Source organism: Oreochromis niloticus, linkage group LG20, assembly GCF_001858045.2.
Source record: "Oreochromis niloticus isolate F11D_XX linkage group LG20, O_niloticus_UMD_NMBU, whole genome shotgun sequence".
NCBI lineage: Eukaryota > Metazoa > Chordata > Actinopteri > Cichliformes > Cichlidae > Oreochromis > Oreochromis niloticus.
In genome coordinates this window covers 13,808,503-13,829,879 of record NC_031984.2, presented here as the reverse complement: position 1 = coordinate 13,829,879, position 21,377 = coordinate 13,808,503, and the positions used below count along the sequence as shown (strand labels likewise).

General features: G+C 39.6%; 1 protein-coding gene across 1 annotated transcript; it reads left to right on the top strand.

Annotated features, from left to right (window-relative positions):
* The first annotated feature begins 13,414 nt into the window (after nucleotides 1–13,414).
* tnnc1a (troponin C type 1a (slow)) lies at nucleotides 13,415–17,428 on the top strand. The gene is made up of 6 exons (XM_003438983.5): nucleotides 13,415–13,569; nucleotides 14,828–14,858; nucleotides 15,108–15,254; nucleotides 15,787–15,901; nucleotides 16,442–16,578; nucleotides 16,742–17,428. The coding sequence occupies exons 1-6, from the start codon at nucleotides 13,546–13,548 to the stop codon at nucleotides 16,771–16,773; spliced, it is 486 nt and encodes a 161-aa protein (XP_003439031.1). The 5' UTR covers nucleotides 13,415–13,545; the 3' UTR covers nucleotides 16,774–17,428.
* Nucleotides 17,429–21,377: the final 3,949 nt, after the last annotated feature.

Below are 21,377 nucleotides of genomic sequence, written 5' to 3'. Positions count from 1 at the left end.
AAACAAGCTGAGGGAACATTTTTTTGGTTGTTTAAAATTTTTTTTTTTTTTTACAACAAACAGCTTTTGCCAGATTATTTACACGCGTAGTAAGTATTGTGGGATGTAAGAATTATTTATGTGGGCTGACTAATGATATTTCAGCAATACTGAGTGAAGCATCTAGCAAATTTGCAGAGCTTTTTTTTGTTTCTCTTTTCTGTGTTATTTCCCCTTATTTTACCTTCCTGGAGGGATCAACTGTGCAACGCTGTAAAAGACTAGCTTTTTCCTCCTTTGGGATGTTTGCCACTCATTCAAAAGAAATGCTGTTTCCACAAATCCATGGAATTAGACAGTCATGATTTAAAAGACATTCAGCCCAGCTGCAGCTTTAACATGTTTGGCATCGACCCGTCACCATGCACCGAGCAGGACGGAGACAGGTACTCATGCTGATGTGTTGACAACCCTGTGTGACAGCCAGCACACGGTGTGGATTTAGTAAACATATGACCTCCATGATAACCAGTATGGGGGCACTAAATCGCTTCAAATTTTTGTACATGTGTTGCTAGGCAACAACATAATCGGCCTCCGTTTCTCCCTCCTTATATGGCTCTCTACTGGGATTGCTGTGCCTCTATCACTGAAAATGGTTAATTAACTTCTACAAAAAGTCCATTAATGGTGCAGATTAGGCTTCTGAGGGTTAAAACACACATCTAGGCTACTCAGAATTACACTCCAACATACAAATGCATGGCCAAGATTAAAAGGACCTTTGAAACGAATGATCCTAGACCCATGAGTTTGACCGTATTCTAGCAAAAACAGCTTCAGTCATTGTTTTAAGTAATATGATCAAAATTGAAAAGGTTATTTGGCACACTGGACATACTGGTTTCAGTGCAGGCAGCCTAATTTCCAGACACTTACTACATATTTAAGCGATGAAATGAGAATTTACAAGAAATGTTACAATAAATAGTCTCCTTTAATAAAAAATAAGCACAGAAGAGCACCATTGTTTGCCCACTCATAGCCTGAATTTATACTGTTTCTATGAATGGAGACATACCATACACTGAATATAGATGTAACATATTCTACATTGTAATCATTATATTGTAACTATTTGCTCATATTAGTTGTTTATATAATATAGTCTGTTGTGTGCAGCTGAATCTTATCATTTCTGCCATATGAATAAAAAAAACTGGCAGGACAGACATCACTCTTATTAATTTAATTGGCAGCATATGTTGTTATCTAACCCTTTTCCTCACTCTCAGGAGAGGCCTTAATTGGATACACTATGATGTAAGACTTTTACCATTTTCCCCAAATGTACCTTTTAACAGATCACAACAGATTTTTCTACTCTTCACTTTATGCCGATATTCTATATTAATGTAAAATCTGAAAACATTGTACCTAGTGATACTTTTAACATGTTGGAAGCCTTGCCTTTTTCTCATTACCATAGATACATTTCTGAAACAATAGTCCGGTCTCAGATTGAATCATTTTATATATCTTCCCACCTGAGTTACCGATTGTCTCTATCTTCTTGCTCTTCTTGTACTTTATTTGTGCAATTAGGAGTTGTATATTAGCTCCCATAATTTTTTGCTTAGTAAGGCTCTCTGGGCATTACATAATTACAAACAATGTTGTAGAGTGATAGATGAAAAATAAAAGTTTATAGGATTAACACAAGTTGATTATAAATGGATGGCAAATCCACAATAATCAGATTCCTAAAAGCTGAATAATTATTACATTAGGAGTGTTTTTTTATTGAAGGAAAATATGCAGAGAGCATTTCATTACACACAAAATTAAACTGTTACTATGAGTGCCCTATACATTATATAGATTTAAAATCAAATTTATTTGAACATCAGCATGACTTAACAACAGCATCTTGTGGAAGTTTATATTATAAAGACATTACAGTATTAGAAAAAAGATGATTTGGTATGAGCAAGCGTTTGGTAACAGTGGGGAGGAAGAAATCCATTTTAACAGGAAGATTTCCACCAAAACCTTGCTCAGGGAGGGGCAGCCATCTGCCATAACCGGTTGGAGGTAACGGAAAAGAGAAGACACAAAAGAGGAGTGTGTAAAGAGACCAGAAAAAACAAAGAGGACCAAACAAACTATGGGTGAAAGAAGACAAAGGTTACTGACATGCAATTAATGGTGTACATACATGTATGGAGCATGAAAAAAAAGGGGGTGTGGAGAAGAAGCAAAAAATAAATCATGGGAAGTCACCCAGCAGTCTGAGCCTATAGTAGCAGTAAGCAGTGGTTTAGGGTCACATGACCAAGCCCTGAGTATTATCTTTTTTCAAAAGGAAAATTTTTAAGTCTTATATTAAAAGTAGAGATGGTGTCTGTCTCATGAACTTAAAAAAGGAGCTGGTTCCACAGGAGTGGATACTGATAGCTGAAGCCTCTGCCTCCCATTCTACTTTTAGAAACTCAGGAACTGTAAGTAAGCCTGCAGTCTGAGAGCAAAGTGCTCTATTGGTTTGATGAGGTCTTTAAGATATGATGGGGCACGATCACTCAAAACTTTGTGTGCGACTTTGTACATGCCTAAGGGAAGCATATATAACAAGTACCAGCCCTAGCACAGAACTTTGTGGCACTCTGTGCTTATATCACATAGATACAATTCAAACCAATGCAGTGCTTTTCCACTAATTCCAGTGGTGTGTCCTTGTCTCACTAGTAATTCGCTGCACTTAGATTTTGCAGAACAAATACAGGTCTAAGTCCAGTATCTGAGGCTATGAGGAAATTAGTAGTAGTGCTTCATGCAGTGAAAATAATCACATTGATTCTTTCCAACAACATCTTTTGAGACATTTGGAAATAAAATGAATCAGAATCAGAATCAGAAGACTTTATTTATTCCCAAGGGGCAATTAACGAAGGTTGTGAATCGGTCTGTAATTGTCTGAAAGATCTAAACAGTATATAAGAGGCCTTAAATATGTACTGAGAAAACAGTCAGCACCTTTTGGGGGGTACAGCTTGAAAGTTGAATTGCTGTATCACGCAGCATGTTAATTATTTGAATAGTTTGTCCTTGGTTAGTGTCTAAAGCCAACCTTGATGAAATAATTACCCCCAGCCTTATTTTTTGGTATGTAAATTATGCACTGGTGTCATATGTCTCTGTGCAAAGCTGGCTAATCACATATTTTACACCTGAGAAACCACCACTGAGAAGGAAGTGGCAGTTTCAGTGCACATAAAACATGTCTGTGTGAGGGAAAGTGTGGGGAGTGAAGGGAAACGAAAGGTCCATCATCAGCATATCCAAATAGGAAGGAGCCACGACATGGAACTCTTTAAATGGAAGCTTTGACAGAAGCCTGCAATCCTTTCTCACCACACTGCCCCTGCTAATCCCCTCCATTCAACCACATCACTATGGAAACTGTCTGGATGTCTCACCCTTGCCGCCTAACTTGTGCCATGCAGCCATGTCGGCCACTGACATGGAGGTTGTGCAGCAAAATGCTGGCTGTTCACTGTTTCCCTACACGCCACAGGTCTCTATGTGACATTACATGCTGCTAGACTCATAGTGATTTTTTTTTACCCAGGAAAAAAAAGATGCTCAGGAAGAGACAGCAACTGCAAGTTCAAAGCAGCGCAAGAATAAACACTTCAGCCTTTAAGAGAAAGACAAAAAAAACCTTGGCTGTATGGTGTGGAGTTCAAGGTGGTTGGAGCAAATTTTCATATTCCTTGCTCCCGATACCTATTTCATTTCTTTGACTTTCCTCTGGCAAAATTGCAGGAGAATATTTGTCATGGTTTTAAAAGGTTTATCAGCTTCAAAGCTGAGGGAGCTGGTCGTCCAACCCATCAGTGAGACCACGCAATCCTTCCAGCACTGACAAGAATGGGTTAGAGCATGTGGACAAAATTTCCCTGCTAAGCCCCCAATTCAGAGCTTTTACATAAAGCTGGAAGAAGCACATTTGCATTTGCCATTGACGTCAGCTTTAATCCATCCCAAACCACTTCTCCAGCCCCCTCAACATCTTGGAGAAGAGCTTCGGTAATTGCTAATTACAGGAAAAAGATGGTTATAATCACAAGCACCAATGGTCTGGTCAGTGCCAACGCCTGTGACCTAAAATCTGCTGAAATCAGCTGTAGCACAGAGCTCATAGGTAAGCACAATCTTAAACATAGGAAAGTATGGTTAAGGCTGTGCTTCTTGTTTAATTAAAGCAGCAATTCAGCTAAATCTCACATTCATGTATCCTGTGTGTTGCTGTCCTCTTAACTCTTTTTATAAAAGTGCCAAAAGCATACCCCGGACATGAATTACCTGCTTGGGTGATTTTTTTTTTCCCCTGAGCAGTCGCTGATGGTACAGCACAGCATTGCATGGTATTTAATTAGATGCCTTTCTGGCATCAAATCAAGTATTCCCTGTGATATATAAAGACTATAGACATACTTGGCAATACTTAATCTGTATCTTTCCTAACATTTTCATTTAAATGCTGTTTCCTTTAAATGCTTTTCATCAATTAACCTATTGTAATAAATGTACAATCTGTGATAAACAAACAAGAAAAAATGTAAAGACATATTTTCTTTTTTTTATCACTTTCCCCAAATTCATTGTCTTGTGTGTAGCGCTTCAGTATATTGTGAACTACAACATGAATAAGCGATGTACTTACTAAATCATTTATAGATCATTTGCTCTTACAAGTTCACGTCTACCATTGCCATAATCTGCACTGTTTTAAAATTCATGAGGGTGTATTATGATTAAGTCATTTGTTGTTAAAACACATGTTGTCTCAGTTTTGTCACAGAGAGGAGATCATGTTGGACCTAAAACAATTGCAACAATACAGTTTCTTTGCACCCCCTCCCCCCTTACACCACCTGGTCAGTGTGTTGATATTCTGAAGATTAAAGTACATCTTTGTACTTTGTACTGCTGGAGGTACTAGATGAAAGTCAGATAACACACTGATGTTTGGTCAAATCTGACTGTATATAAAAGATGGCTGCAGCCCCATCGGTAAAATGAAGCCAGAAGTTTCTGAGTTCTTTATGATCATCAGGAGGGAGCGACATGTCTGGTTGCAAAAAGATTTGCAGTTGTATCGAAGTCTATGGGTAAAGGACTTGATAGATGACCTCACCAAACACTTTCCTGATTAGTTTATGGTATCATTTGATAGTTTCAGCAACTATAACTTTATAATAAACTGGGTGCTGCTGTGCACAAAAATAGCTGCAATCAAGAAGAACTGGGCTTTCCAATATTTCTAATGTTTGTTCTTTTACGTCATTGTCTACAAATATCTTGGAAACCTATGCACCTGGCTGTGCAACCAGGCTAGTCAGCCAGCAAAATATGCCCCCTAAGTGATTCTGGAGACTCAAATTTTAGCCTGTGGCAATGATGCTGTGTGGATTGTGATTGATCAAAGAAGTTTTTTTGCAATCCCAGTGGAATTTTTTTAACAGTTATTTAATAATTTAATAATGTGCTATAAGTGACTTTTTATTTGCATAATTTGTAATCCACAATAATTAAAAGAATAGAAACAGTTTGACATAAAAAATGAACCAAACCAATACAGATTAATGAACTCTATATTCTTTCATGCAGAACTACCTTTTGATTGACTAATAACTTTTATATAAGTGAGCAGTGTCTTTGATTTTCCCAGTCAGATCCACCACTTGCGCCAAAGACTAACCAACCACCCACCATTGCTAACCATAAAACTAATACTAAGGCTACAATAAATGTGATCATATTTAAGGATAGGATCAAAACTAATAAAATATACTACTGACTTTATGCAACAGGGCTAGTCCCCCTCCTCTGATTATACTGTAAGGTGCATTTCTGCGCCACTTGAAACCCCCAGTGTACTGCCTGTCTCTCAGCAGAGATGTTGCCTGCCTTTATTTGGAAGTTTGACATGACAGATTACTTTAAAGCTTTGTGCACAAATCCCAGACTTGTTAGATTCATCACCACTCAGCTTACACAGAGGGAGAGCCACAACCTGCCAGTCTTGCTCGTGTGCTTTGGCTGATAGTTTTGTCTAACTTATTTCCTCCCTGATTTCCCATGTCTCCCCAAGGCACGCTAAACTGAACAAAGTAAACCACATTTTATTCAAAGAGACCAGTTGCACACTGAAAAATGGATTTTAATTTGCCCAGTGAATTTGTGTGATGAGTGTTTTAGGACATGGGAGGTATATATTTCATTAGTGGCTTTTCCACTGGGGCTGTTGGAGAGTTTCAGGGGTTTTGGACACACATAGGCATTTATTTCCTTTTTACTTTAAAACACCTACTAGTTACGGCTTTGTATTTCTTTGCAGCAGACTACCTGATATTTCACGTTCCTTTGCAGGTGTGTTCCTATTTTTTGTCTGATGATGCAACATATTTTTGTGGTACTAGAACTTTGCACACAGGTACTCATTCATTAACAGTAACAGGTACAAAAGAGGTAACAGAGAAACATGCAAATTCACAGAAAAGCTGAGCTAACTTCTTGATTTCTAGTTGATTTTCATTCTTTTATATAATGGTTTAAGTTTAAATGAGGTTATTTAACCTTTTGCACAGAGCTGGTATAAAGACGATGCGTCATAATTTGCTTTATCAGAGAAGCTGTGGAGATGTGTTAATATTCTGCTGTCACTTTCACAGATGACATGCATGAGGACGCGTATGTGTGTGTGTGTGCGCATGCTTTTTGTGTGTACTGCCAGAAATGTATGTAGAAATGACTGTAGCGGTGTCTGCACAAAATGATGCAGCAACTCAAATGTATCCATCTCCTAAAATGGGAGAAACGCATGAGCAAGAGATGAAGTCACTTAATTTAGTTGTTGGCAATGGCATCAGAAAACATTGACCTTTCGTTGGTTCCTTGAGGCCATTAAATGAGTCACATGACAGCTGGATATTTACAGTGCCTCTCGTCACTGGCCTTGTCAAATCACAGCACACTTCACTGAAGCCTAGGAGGCCCTAGGCTGGACTTCAGCTATGCAGACAGACATAGGTGTTTTTTACCCTTCTTTTAGCTCAAGCTCACGGCAATTCCATGAAACACAAAAGAACACAAGAGCGCGAGGGTATGTGTGTGTTTGTGAGTTTGTTTGAGTGTTGCTGCTAAAAAACAGGAAGGAGAGAGTGAGACATACATACAGAAGCACAGACAGTCTGCAAGACCAATGAATTTCAGGCCAATTTATCTTATGAATGAGCCTCTGGAGGGCATTCATTCCCAGACAGTTCCATGAATTGTACAACAAATAAAACTGTACTTCTGGACCCATATCTCACACGAGACAAACTGAGAGTCTTTTTTTTTTTTTCTGTAACTGTTTCATTTGAACCAAGAAATAAACAGATCAAATCTATAATGTTTCAATGCTGTGATGAATTTCAGTCCTTTTTTAAAAAATTGCTAATATTAACATCTGTGTAAAGCTTCTGTGCTTTAGCCTTGTCTCAATCTTGGACAAAGAGGCATGTATATACATGCCTCATGTAGCAGCCTGACATGCTTGCAACCAAGGCTTAGCTACACAGTTGTCAGTTTTGCCTCCAATGCCAGTGTAAGGAGCTGTAAAACCAAGAATTTTTATGTCCTCTTCTAGCAAAAGTAATGTCCAAATGTCCAAAAAAAGGAAAGGAAAGGAAAGGAAAGGAAAGGAAAAGTAAAACTGCTGATTTGACAGGTGCTATTGTCTGTTACATCCCTGCATAGTGATGTAGTGAAGTGGAGCCATAGCTCAGGTAGAGTGGTCTACTACCTGTCTACAAAATGCAGGGTTGGCAGGTTGATCCCTGGCACATCCATGTGTTAAAGTGTCTCAGGCAAGGCATTGAATCACTGGTTGGTCCCAATCACAGCTCCACCACCACTACTGTAGAGGATTGTGTATGTGAATGGGTGAATAAGAAAATACAGTGTTATGTGGTTTGTAGAATCTAGCACAATAGATAGATAGATAGATAGATAGATAGATAGATAGATAGATAGATAGATAGATAGATAGATAGATAGATAGATAGATAGATAGATAGATTGATTGATTGATTCATAAATGTAAGAATCAAAGAGCCACCACATGCCAAAGTTATACTGAAACATCCCGTTGTACCTAAAAACATTCCTTTAGTTTGTGATTTTTACCTCCTCAGAACAGAAACCTTTCATAGATTTGCACTACACAAATATATATTTTTGTTTTTAATCACACCCAGCCTGTTGATGCTGCCTAGTAGTCAAGCAGGTCTGTAAAATAAAAAAATAAAAACATTTCTTGTCCTGCAGTCTGGTAATTCAAAACCGTACAATGGAAAAGAATATACTGATTATAAATCTCCATTATGGGATTTTTGTATTCTCTTTTTCACATAGCAGTAATGATAACAAGTGAGACTGCAGCATGTGTTGTACTTTACACAGTAAACAAAGCAAAGGGATGCAGGCTGTAAAAATGTGTGACTCCTTACAATTTGGTTACACTTTTTAAAATGTTATTTCATTGGATCTGGGTTTAAATATCAAATAAAAGAAGTTGTAACATTATAGATACAATATGCATGCAATGAAATCACTCTAACCATCAGCTGGTTTTAAATAGTGCAATAAATGTTACATGCGGCAATTATGATGTTTACAATTATTCCATTTAAAAGCAAAACATTTATAATATTGTTTTTTGCTATTTAGGTCTTTTCATCCACATTCGCCAGCATTTCACTGCATATCTATGGTGCTCGAGCTGACAGTCTAAAAGCAACGTGATAACAACTTGGAATAGTAGAAATTGTGACCCGCTTTGCCTCAATACATTCTCATTGGAGCTAACTTTTAGATTTAATAATGCCGAGGTTACACCGCTGTTCATTTTACTTAGAAATGTTTGAAACATTGTCAGAAACCCTGAGGGCCCTTGGATTCCATTTCAGAGAGCAGCTATTTGAGGCGAAGGGTAGAAGGCAGTGACACTGACAAATCCAAAATGGGTGTGTGTGTCTGCACACAGTGAGCATTTCTACAAAGACAGGCAACTCGTTTGATTTGCTACATTTATAAAGGCTCATAGATAAGTTTTGCTGGATTCATTTATTGTATTTACACCACACATTTAGCCCTTGTGTTTTAACCCAGAATTACAATCAGACAGTTAATGTGTTGCAAGGAATTTGACTTTGTATTCGGTATTTTCTGTTTGTTGAAGCCCGCTCTTGTTATTTGGAGTTCAACAGCATAAAAAGTGGTAAACTCTAGTCATTTATACAAATCAAAGGAAAGGTAGCTGTATTTAAGCAAAGGTATTTACTACATATAAAATTTAACAGATAAAAACTTTACTTTGCATTATTTCACTCGACAGATCTGCCATTTATTTATTTATTTTTTCACCATCGCTAGAGTGGAGCTTGTTCGATGATTTATTTCAAGACAAAATTCTGAAAACACATTTTGTCCTTTCCTTGAAGGGAACTTCATGTGCCATATATCTCAGATGAAGTCTTTTCTGGGTGCCTCCTACATTATAGAGGTTAGGAGGGAAAGCGCGGGGTATGAAGGGTGGTAGGAGGCGCCGTGGTGGTCCAGTGGACTGGAAAACGCTGCCCCCTGGCAGAAAGTTAGTGTGTGGCTGTATCTGTGGTGGAGCTAATATGGCCACTGGTTCATTAGAGCGCTGATGTAAGGAACACTGCGTGACACCAAGTGGCTAAGCGCAAAGACTTTCAGAAAGGAACCACTGAATGCAGTGAAGCAAAGTGAAGACTTCCCCCTCTCTTGCATCAACCAAAGAGAAATCCCTCCATTTGGGTTCAAATGAGAAACTGATGAGAAATTGAGCTGCTTCTTAAACACTGGGCAGGACAGACAGAAATGCTTTCATACAGAAAAAAGAAGATTGTGTATCTCATTCACTCACATGCAAAGCATCCCCTTTCTACCACAACAGGAGCTGCTGACAGGTTGGTCATCAATGAAAGGAGGCAGAGAGAGAGAGAGGGGGGAAAAAATAGACACAGAGAGGAAGGCAGGAAATAATAGAGAGAAAGAAAGAGATGCTGACAGGCTCAGCTCCCCTCCTCCTCTTGACAATCTGGGAGGTGAGGACACACAGACAAGAAGGAGAGAGCACAGGACCCATGCTTCAAGCTCAGCTGCACGTCAACCCAATCATTATGTCGAATGACTATTTAAACTCACATGAAGTATGCTATGTATAGTAGTAACTCCAGCTGATTCAGAACTGCCAGCGCAAGATGTCACACCATGTCCACTTCAACATATTGCACACTTGAAATCTTGAAATGTTTTTCTGCTGTAAGAGATTTTGGTTGAGTCTCAAATAAGCCAGTGAGATGACTATTATTATGTTAAGTAGGATTCACAAGTGCACTGTGCATGTTTGAATCTTTAAAACATGTCTTAAACCTGCTTAAATACAAATATAAATGGAGTGGAAGCATTGCATTCCACTCTTAATCCACAGACATGAAACACAATCATTTGGAATTAGCTAATTTGCATGAATGAATGGTTCTCGTGCAAAAATTGTGACTGTTTACCCTAATTGTGACACGGCGCATGTATATGCAGTTTTGCTGTGTTCATGTATGCAAATAGAAGGCAAGGAATAGAAAAATAATATAGTCGCTCTTAGGACAAAATGTGGTGGCAGGGAGGCAGAGAGGAAGGTGGTGGTGGGGGGAAATAGCCCCGCTCATCTCCTCTCATTTTCTGCCCGCTACTACCCAGCAGAGTTTCTATGGCAACCCCTCAAAAAGCGGTGTGCGGTGAATTGTGGATTTGAGATGCGCTGTCTGATTGCGCTGTGTGGAGGAGATGGCTGGCTCTTTCGTCAGTCTTCCTCTGTAAGAGGAAATTGGTGGAGAGCTCCAATGAAACAGCACTCCATATGCTTTCTTTGATGTGCGTGCCAGTCTTTGGTCCTAGAGCGTGTGTGTGTGGGTGTGCGCGTGCGTGCACGCTCAAGGAAGCTTTACATTAGAAGCTAGTGCCCCCTGCAGAGCTGCTCGTCACTCTTGGCACCCACCAGGCTGCACTCAGCTTTCCAAATGAATCTGTCTGGCTGACCATGTAGACTCATCAGTATGCTTTGGGTTTCAGCTGATTGACTCGATGCCACTGATGACGGTTCATTTCTGTTCTGAGTTCCAACAGCAGCGTACGACACAGTGCACGGCGTCTTGATTATGAAATTTTGACGTACACACACAGAATGTGTTTTGCCACATGCCTCCTCCCAAACCTCCACACCTCCTCCCCACCCACCCTGCCTTTCTTAATAAATAAAAGCTCAAACTTTTCCATGTGGCTGGCTTTCACTGATGTTAGGAGAGCTGTGTCTTTATCCATGTTAAGAGTGGGACATGTATGCTGTGCGGTGTGAGCTCTCTCTCTCCCTCTCTCCATCTGAGTATCTGTATGATGCTTGTAAGCTGTGCCAGTCTCCATTAGCATCCCATTATAAACCAGCATGATCACTCGTCACTTAGAATGCCTGCCACAGCGTGCTCTGTGTATGTGTGTGTGAGAGAGTGTGAGAGAGAGCTTGTTGTGAGGGCACGTGTGTGAACGTGTGTAAATCACACAGTCAAGTGATTGAGATGGCCTTGTTTCAAAAGAACACAGGGGGAAAAAGCTTCCAAGGACTCGCGCAGCAAACAATTCAATTTAAATGTGTCTGAAAGTGTCTGGTTTGTTTGACCCAGATTTCTCACCTACCCCTCTATTGATAAATTGGATATCTGGAGGCAGCCTTGTGCTACAATTTAAATTAGTTGATATGTAGTGAACAGCACCCTCTGCTGACTTAATCTGTAAGCTAAAAATTGTGCTTACAGCTGAGCATCTTGAAGAACTCATCAGAAATTATGCCTTAAAGCATAATATAATGAGCAATAAAGCAGCAAATGAATGTTTTACTCTTCCATAAATAACAAAGCCAGTGAGTATTTTCTTTTCAGAGAGGTAAGGGAAACCTGCTTGTTTCTGATTGTAATGCAGTCAAACAAAAATGTGCACACATAAATCATAACTGGCTAAATTCTACTTCAAACAATGGCCTATACGATGCATAGTAAATGCAGGCATATTGCAGGTGGTCAGATATGCGGAGGTTGTGATTAATATTGAAAATTTGATTCAGACAGAATCCAACAGATAGTCTTTTTTCACTTTAGTGTGTTTGGAGATAATGCTTAAAATATTCAGAGCTGTCAAAATAATGTTCTGTACCTTTAACCCAACACAGCAGGCGTGAATGCAATTTTGTTTCTGGCGCTTACATCGCTGAAAATGTGGCATTTAATTTAACAATGTAGTATCAAAGTCTTTTTCTAGACACAATGATCCTTTTATTCTGGCTAATCCACGCAGGACACTGTCAACAGTTTAACTGGGGATTTTTTTTTTCAAGAAAGTAGTTCCAGTTGAGCCTTTTTACATTAATGTCAGACACAGAGAGAGAGAGATTAAAGGGAAACAGGGACACCGTTTCTGGAAAGAGACGTGGTCATTGAAGTTTTTAATGTCATCTTCAGTCTTGTGAACATCAGAAACAAGATCCCAGTAACTTTAATTGTATTTGGATGGAGACAGAAACCCAAAGACATCCAGAAATGATAGAATTCTCTTTTCTTCACAGGGAAAATACAGCCTTTAATTTTTCCTTCTAACATTAAAACTTCTCCTTATCATCAGCATAAAAGGTTGTTCATCTTAACCACTGGTACAACCAATGATTGCTATCCTTTTGGGGACTCCAGGTCCAACTTCATAGTGTTGCACAATAGAATAGCTTCCTAGAAATTGGTGCTTTAAATTATGTATCTATTTCCCATTACTTTTAAAACTACAACAACTCAAAATGTCCACTGTTGAAACACAAAAGGACTCTCTATGGTCAGGACTTTAAGAAACACAAGAACACCCCTTTGACCTTGGTCTTCTCTGACTTCTTAGAACTACCTTCTTTCTCTTCTTGTTACCTCCTTGGTCTTCTGATTGTAGATGTTTCCCAGCTTGGCTTTCCTCCATGCATACCCCCTAACCTCCATGCACACACGCACACACATGCACACATATATATTCTGTGGTCCAGGTCTAGAGGAATGTTGAGTGTCCCTACAGCCACCCCCCCTCAGGAGATTAGGCTTCACCACACTTGCCCCCCTCACTTCATTCCATTCCAAAGTGTGCCCCCTAAGAGCTGCCACATTTTTATCTGAGCCCGGTGATTGTGACAGATTTGCCAAATGACACACATACACAAACACACACATTTATGGACACACACGGGGACACAAACAGAGGGGAGGTTGCTCTGTCCAGGGAGGGACCAGAGAGCGCTGGGCTCCAGCTATAAAACCCTCGGAGGATGAGGCCAGAGTCCTGCCCTGAACTGGACAGTACTTCCTTCCTTTGTGCCAGGACGCTGTCAGGACAGGCAGCAGGAGAGCCTCCGACATGAACGACATCTACAAGGCAGCGGTATGTCCCCACTCAAAACATATACAGCTGAAAGAGTGCAATTGACTTCCTCTGGCAAAGTTATTTGATTTGTTGGGTGCTCACCAGAACACTGTGAGAACTAATCTAGTGTGGGAGTGATGTTTTTATGGATCTAAAACCATTATCCTTAACATTTCTTAATAGTGCTAAATGTGATCAGCAGTTAAAAGTGAAAGAGTGAAATTTCCCCATTTAAAGCTGCAGCACTTTTATGTTTATTTGTTGCATGAAAAAATGCCACCCATCATTTTTTAAGCCTTTTTTAAGCTCACATTACTAAAATAGTTGTGAAATACCTATGTTGCCTTCATTACTGCTATATCGTCTCAGGGGAGCCTTAACACCAAGTATGTCTCTAGATTTTCTCCTACTTCAGCCCTATCAGAACTGATAAGAGCCACTCATAAGGTCACTGACAGGACATGTCCCTGGACCACAATCTGCTGCTTCATTCATGACTTCAAATGGAACAGTCTCACTTCACGTGGCTAATTTTGGCCAGTTGCTCAGATGCTTCTGTTTCTGTGGTTCTCTGGTGCCAGAGAAGAGCTTCAGGTTTAGATAAACCGCCCCATGGCTGAATTCCAGCATTATCTGTGAGCCTGAGAGCTGTGTGGCTATTTATCCACCTTTGCACAGATAGTCCTCTGGCTCTCCTATCCGCTCACAGTCCAACGGGGAGATAATAAAAACACAATGGAATGTATATTACATCTGTTTCAGGTTTTTTTTTCTTTTACAGTATCATCAGCAGTGGAATTTAAATGTGAAAGTCTGTATACTGTATGAATGTGGTTAATTTACAGTGGACAACAGTCAATAACTCTTACATAAGCAGCTGTCTCCCTCTTTCATTCTTGGTAGCTTTTCCAGGATTACTGTTCCATTGTTGGGACAGATCCACAGCTATGCTAATTTAGAGCACTGTGTATTGTGTCCTTTATCTGTCGTTCCTGAGCCTCTCTTCTGACTGTTTATTTTTAACTCCTCCTCTTACCAGCTCTCATGTATGATATGTAGGTGCTGTGTAATGTCAGGGATGTCCCGGACCTTTGTTAACTGAAAAGTTAACAAAACAAACAGAAATAATCTAGTCTAGATTTCCAGATATCTTAACCTAGATAAATCTGGAGCTTTGGAAAATGCAATCAAACCCATAATTATTTTGTTACAGAGAAATTCCAGAATATATCCCAGAAAGCTGATGTTTTCTCTCTCAACTCTTTCTTTTTGGCAGGTTGAGCAGCTGACAGATGAACAGAAAAATGGTGCGTGAAATGATTTTCAACTGAAGGCGTGAAGGCTTTGAGCATGCCATCGAGTCACTTTAAAAGATGATTTAGTTATAGTTGTTGGTAGAAAAAATCTATACCTCAACAGGACTGCAACCATTAGTGGCACCAACACTTAAGACAAATAGCCTTTTGTGCTGATGCCCAGGAATTAATCTTAACCCTGTCCTAAACCAGATGTGCTTCAGTAGATATTTCTGTGTGTGTGCTGCTTTGTTGCTGCAGAGTTTAAGGCCGCCTTTGACATCTTCGTACAGGATGCAGAGGACGGCTGCATCAGCACCAAAGAGCTGGGGAAGGTAATGAGGATGTTAGGTCAGAACCCCACACCGGAGGAGCTGCAGGAGATGATTGACGAGGTGGATGAAGATGGTAAATCGAAACCGCTACTGGGCTATGGAAAAGAAAAAAAAAAGAGCAAAATAATTGGTTGTGTTTGACTCTCATTCCCACAGGTCAGCTGGAAAGTGCATCACAAGCATGTTATGCAGACAAGCATCGTTTGAGCGCCCTGACCTTAAATGCTAGTCAGGGATCTTAAATACAACTCGATGTGTCAGGTTGAATTAAAGGGAAATGTGTGTCAGATGTTGCACTTGTCATCTTGGATTTTCCATGTGATTTAATGATGAAATATGAAAACAGCATCTTGGTTTTGTTTGATAATCGAGTTCTGTATAGTTAGACCACACACACTTTAATTTACAGGTATGCCTGTTATAAATATAATAAATAAGACAATTATAGGCTTCAAATCATATACATTTGTAACATCAATTGAGATGCTATAACATCACTGCAATGATCCATTGGTGAACAGACTGTACTTTTGAGCTGATCATCTGGTGGTTAGATAATATAAAATCCCAGTTTAAGGATGTGATGAAGTGTGTTGTGTGTGCAGGGAGTGGCACGGTGGACTTTGATGAGTTCTTAGTCATGATGGTGAGATGCATGAAGGACGACAGCAAAGGGAAGTCAGAAGAAGAACTGGCAGAGCTGTTTCGGATGTTTGACAAGTAAGTTTCATATTTAAACCTGTAGCTACTTTATCCTGCACTCAGAGCGGTTTATTAGCAAAATCTCACCACAAAAGAAATACTGCGCTACATGCTTACTGACAGACTCGGGGGAAAAAAAAAATATCTATGGCAAGAGGATGCTATCATTGGAGCATTTCCACAGTCTATTGAACAAATTGCTCTTCTTCATCGTGTGGTTCCAGCAAAGTATGCTTCCCATGTGCAATTATGAGTACTGACAAAATGCCAAGTAGCTCTGCAGAGTACAGCATGTAGTTTGCTCCATAATCCTTTTTGACAGCTCCGAATATTTTAAACACCCACTCGATGTAAGCCAGACACCTCGTCTGAGCATCAAAGAACAAACTTGCTGTGCTTTTTTTCCCCTTTCTCACCGTGGTGGTTCCCAGACACTTAAATTCTAGATATGATCAGTCACACATCAAATACAAGCTTGCTTCTTCCCCCACTGCCAGCTGTAAAGCTTAATTAAAGTTTGTTATGTATGAACGACATTTCACACCTTTGATTCTGCAGAAACACGGATGGTTATATTGACTTGGATGAGCTGAAAATGATGCTGGAGTCCACGGGAGAGGCCATTACAGAGGACGACATCGAGGAATTGATGAAGGATGGGGACAAAAATAACGACGGCAAAATTGACTACGACGGTGAGGAGTTTGGACCAGTTCTAGGTCCGATACTTTCTATAATCTTTGTTTACTTTTTAAGACACGTTCACAATGAGACATTTGCTTGATAAAGACACATTCTGGTTTCGTAGTAGTTTGTCTGAAGCTCAGCTGTTTCGTAACACTGACTTCTTTTTTGCAGAGTTCTTGGAGTTCATGAAAGGAGTGGAGTAAGCCTGGAAACGACAGGGTGATGTTTTTGTATTTCTTTGCAACTCCTCTGCCATCTTGTGAAGCTGGAAGCCAAATTGGATGTAGTTGATAAAAAACAATTGGATGACTTTGTAAGATTAGGTCAAATATCATCTTTCAAACTTTCTGTATTTTTCTATCATGTCTCTTGCATTGTTGTAAATGCAGTTGTAACAACTTTTGGTGCCCATGTATACCGATTTCTTTGTAAATGTATCCAAATTACTTATGTCTTTGGGGTTTTTTTGTTTTTTGTTTTTTTTACAGAGGCCAGATACCACCCTCCTTTTGGCTGTTTGAAATATGAATGCTATGTTTGTCTCCAGCTAAATTCTTTATCTTGAAAGTGCCCCATTGAGCTTACAAATCATTTTACTAACAGGCTACTGTTTACTTGGGCAGAAAATGTGCAAAAAAGCAAAACATATCTCTGAGTAAACACAGTTTTATAGCAATCTCTGCTAGACCAATCGTATTATTAGAATAATGTGCTGGATACAGCTCATTTCATGGATACATTTCTGGATGTGGAAAATGTCTTCGGGACTTTTTATTCCCCTATATTGCCCCTGGAACATCTGCAAGGTTGGCTTGAAATTTGCACTCATATAATAAACAAGATGTATTTGTCAGTACGGTCAATTTGTCAGTTTCTCTCTTATAAATTCATTCAGTCTTATCTGTACTCACTTTAAGGACATGGTCTATATACTTCAGTCAGTGCTTTTGCTGTTTGTTGAGTGTTTCTAGCGTGCAAGACAGAGTTACACCGGTTATACTGGGGGACAAAGCACTGTTATTTATGCCATTTTGCCTAAATGTACTCCAGATTTTACAGGCTGATCACATGCTTGCCTCTTTGGCCTGCTCTGCTTTTCACAGATGAACAAGCAAAAACAAGCAAAGGAGGCCTGAAATGTTATTGTTGTCTTACCAAGATAACAGTAGATTTTGTGTGAGACTATCTATCATAAATTTTGAGTTATCTGTGACTTTTTTACTCCATGGTGGCTCGTGCCTCTGGTATGCAAACTATTCACATGGTCGCTTTGGAGGTATCTAGTTACAGAGACTATTAGGACAGGAGCTATTTATGTCTAATCATGTTAGTGCCCATGTTAGGGGATGTGCATTGACAGACACTAGTTGACAATCAAATGTCTGTGACCATAAAAAGCATGCTGTTAGACGACAAAGAGATAACAGATCTTTTTAAAATCCAGCTTGATTTCTTGAAATATCTGAAATAATAACGCCCAGAGATTAATTTTACATAACAAAGGATCCACCCCCCCCCCCCCCCCCCCTTGGAAAAATATTTATGTTAGTAATTTTCAATTTCAGCTTCAGCCAGGTTCGGTGGATCTCACCAAGCATTCCTTAAAAATGGCCATTATCTAGCTTTGTAAACCACCCAGTCCACAAAAGCAGGACACAGTCTTAGTAGCACAGGAGTCATGTAGTTATCACTGTGGCCACTTGATGTCAGCAGGAAAACACATTCTTATCTTTTTGCTTGGCTCAGATACAGCAAGCTAAAGATGAGAGATTTCATGGCACAGCAACAGCCTTTCCAAAGTAAGATACTGGTTGACCGTTGATGGAAACCACAGACCGGTATGTTCGGTTATAAAATAGGGTTAGCATCCAGAGTGAACTGCTTCGTGTTTTTAATGGTTGAAATTGTAATGTAAAAAATAAAAACAGTATTAAAATAGCGGTAGGTTACTACAAGATCTGAAAAAAATTGTGTTTTGATACCAACTGATAAGTAAAATGTTCATTTAATCTATGTCCAAAATCAATAAGTTGCATTTTTATTCGTTTTTTGCCTATGAAAGAGACCTTTTCTATAATTTGGATTTTGGAAATGGGATGAAGTGCATTTTGTGTGAGCGTGTGACGTCAGTGGCCTGATTGATGACAGCATCCAAAGGCCCTCCTACCTCCCTCTGTCTCTTTCTGCTTCCCTGGGGGTCCTGTTAACTCCATTCTGCCCCCCATGGTCGTGTGATACTTATCGGATTATAAACCCTAACCAACAGCAAACCGCAACTGCCCTTCTAGATCAGTGTCAACAGCCTGACAAAGACAGCACACCACATTTACAGAATAATCTGCAGCTTTGTACATTCCTGCTGCACTGGCCAAAAAACTACTGCACTAAAACTAAAGCGATGATCTCAAGTGAAAAGATGTCACGTTAAAATTTGGGGTGCTAGTTTTTGATCACACTGATTAGGCTTCTCTGCTGCCTGAGCATTTTGTATCGTTTAAACTGACATTTGCAGCGTGGAAAAGATGAGTAGTGCACTCTTCGGCATCAATGGGAGGCTGGGCAGCAGCAGAGCAGTGTATGAATGAATCTGGGGTGTGGTGCACTGTAGCAGTAAGTTGGGTGGAGAAGAGAAGGACTTACGTAAGACAGGCCTGATGATGACTCATGCCTGCTTTTATTAACACACACTGCAGTTATGAACCACCTTTGTTATTGTCGCCACATAAGCCATCTCTGTTTCCTCATTGGTGAAATATCGACACACCTGTAAGAACGACTATTGAATGTGACTGAGACGGAGGATTTGCATAGGTAATAGTAAGCTTAGTTTATTATATAACTGACTTCATTCATTCATAGAAAACAAAGTGGGTTTGTTCCATTGCCTGAGAGTGAGTCAGACAGTCAGATACAAAGCTTTATATAGTGAATTCTCAGGGAAACACGCTGCTTTGCTGTTTTACTGATTCATAAAAACAGTTCTTCAAACCATTAGATCAGATAAGAGTAATGCATCATCAGGAAAATGCCCTAAAATGGCATTACCAAGCTATACCAACTTAGCTCTCCATAATTAATAGATGTACAAACTGTCCGGAAGAGCGAGAAATACCCCGGACACAGTTAACGTGCCGTCTTCCTGACACCCACACATGTAGACCTCATTTAAAGCCAACAGGCGTTCGGGTTTAGGATTCCTGTTTTTCTTGCTTGTCTACATCACGTGGCCTTGGAAGCTGTCCAGTGGCAAATATTAAAGATTAATCTCTGGAAATTTCTGTTATTCACCATTCACAATAGTAGAAAATACATGAATATAAGCTCCCAGATTCTCTGACCCATTTCCAGCCGTTGTTCCTTTTTAGGTCATGTGACAGTGACTTTTTGTTTGTTTGTTTTGGCTGTGTAAAATGACGTATTCATTGTAAATGATTACATAAATACAATAAATACATAGATATAGAGTTTTAAATGAATGCCTGTATGAGAGCGAATGCTAGGTTGTTTTTGTTGCCATAAATACACAATGAGGAAGTGGAACACTTTAGACAAAGAGAGAGTGGAGGATGGAAGGACTGCAAATCAAACTGGAACAGACGGAATATTGTATCATGACGCTCCATCCCACTTCTGGTGCTGAGAACACTAAAGTACTGTTTCTGGACTGCCTTGCCATAATGGCCCATAGAACAGCGAGACTACAAGACACAGAATTCTCAGATTCCACAATAACTATTCATGGAATCAAATGAATAACAGCTATTGTTTTGTTTTAATGCACCACTGGAGGGTTTATCTATTTTTACTACTTGGAACCATGTAGTTATGCATGTAAAATGAAGAATACACACTGCACACTTAAGTTATAGAGCTGAACAACAATACTGAGATTCTCCAAGTCCTGCAATAAAATGTTAGCCTACATTACTTGAATTATTGCTTATTTATTAGCGTTTTAAAGCTCAATTTAATTACTTATGCTATTGACAGTGTATTTAACAAAAAAAGTGCATGAAGTAAGAGTCCTGCATTTGGAACTATGGCATCATGTTTAATATACACTCGGCAGCCACTTCATTAGTTACACCTTGCAGGTAGTGTGTTGGAGCTTTTGCCTTCAGAACTGCCTTCAACACAGTGCTGGAAACCAGACAGATGATTTGAGCTTTGTGACATGATGCGTCATCCTGCTGGAAGCAGTCATCAGAAAGTGTGTACACTGTGGTCATAAAGGGACAGACATGGTCAGCAACAATACTCAGGTAGGCTGTGGTGGTTAAATGGTGCTAATTTGGTACTAACGGACCCAACGTGTGCCAAAAAAAATATCCCCCACACCATTACATCACCACCACCATCCTGAACTGTTGATACAAGGCTGGGTGGATCCATGTTTTCATGTTGTTTTTGTGCCAGATTCTGACCCTACCATTCAAATGTGGCAGCAGAAATTGAGACTCGTGGGACCAGGAAAGGTTTTTCAAATTCAATTCAAAGGTTTTTCTGTTTTCTAAATTTTCCTGAACCTGTATGAACTGTTTCCTCATTTCCTGTTCTTAGCTGATAGAAGAGCCATCCAGTGTGTTTGTCTGCTGCTTCAAGCTTCATGTGGTGTTTGTTTTCAGAGATGCTCTTCTGCATGGCCACAAGCAGTGTGGTCATTCTCCTCTGACTTTTCAACCAGCATTTTCAACCAGACAGCGTTAGCTTACTGGATATTTTCCCTTTTCAGACCATCCTCTAGAGATGGTTGTGTGGGAAAATTCCAGTGGATCAGAAGTTTCTGAAATACTCGGACCAGTCCGCC

Coding starts and splice junctions, on each gene's coding strand:
- tnnc1a (XM_003438983.5), top strand. CDS start 13,546: ATGAACGACATCTACAAGGCAGCG. Junction 14,859..15,107: donor GACAGATGAACAGAAAAATG/GTGCGTGAAATG, acceptor TTGTTGCTGCAG/AGTTTAAGGCCGCCTTTGAC. Junction 15,255..15,786: donor TGACGAGGTGGATGAAGATG/GTAAATCGAAAC, acceptor TTGTGTGTGCAG/GGAGTGGCACGGTGGACTTT.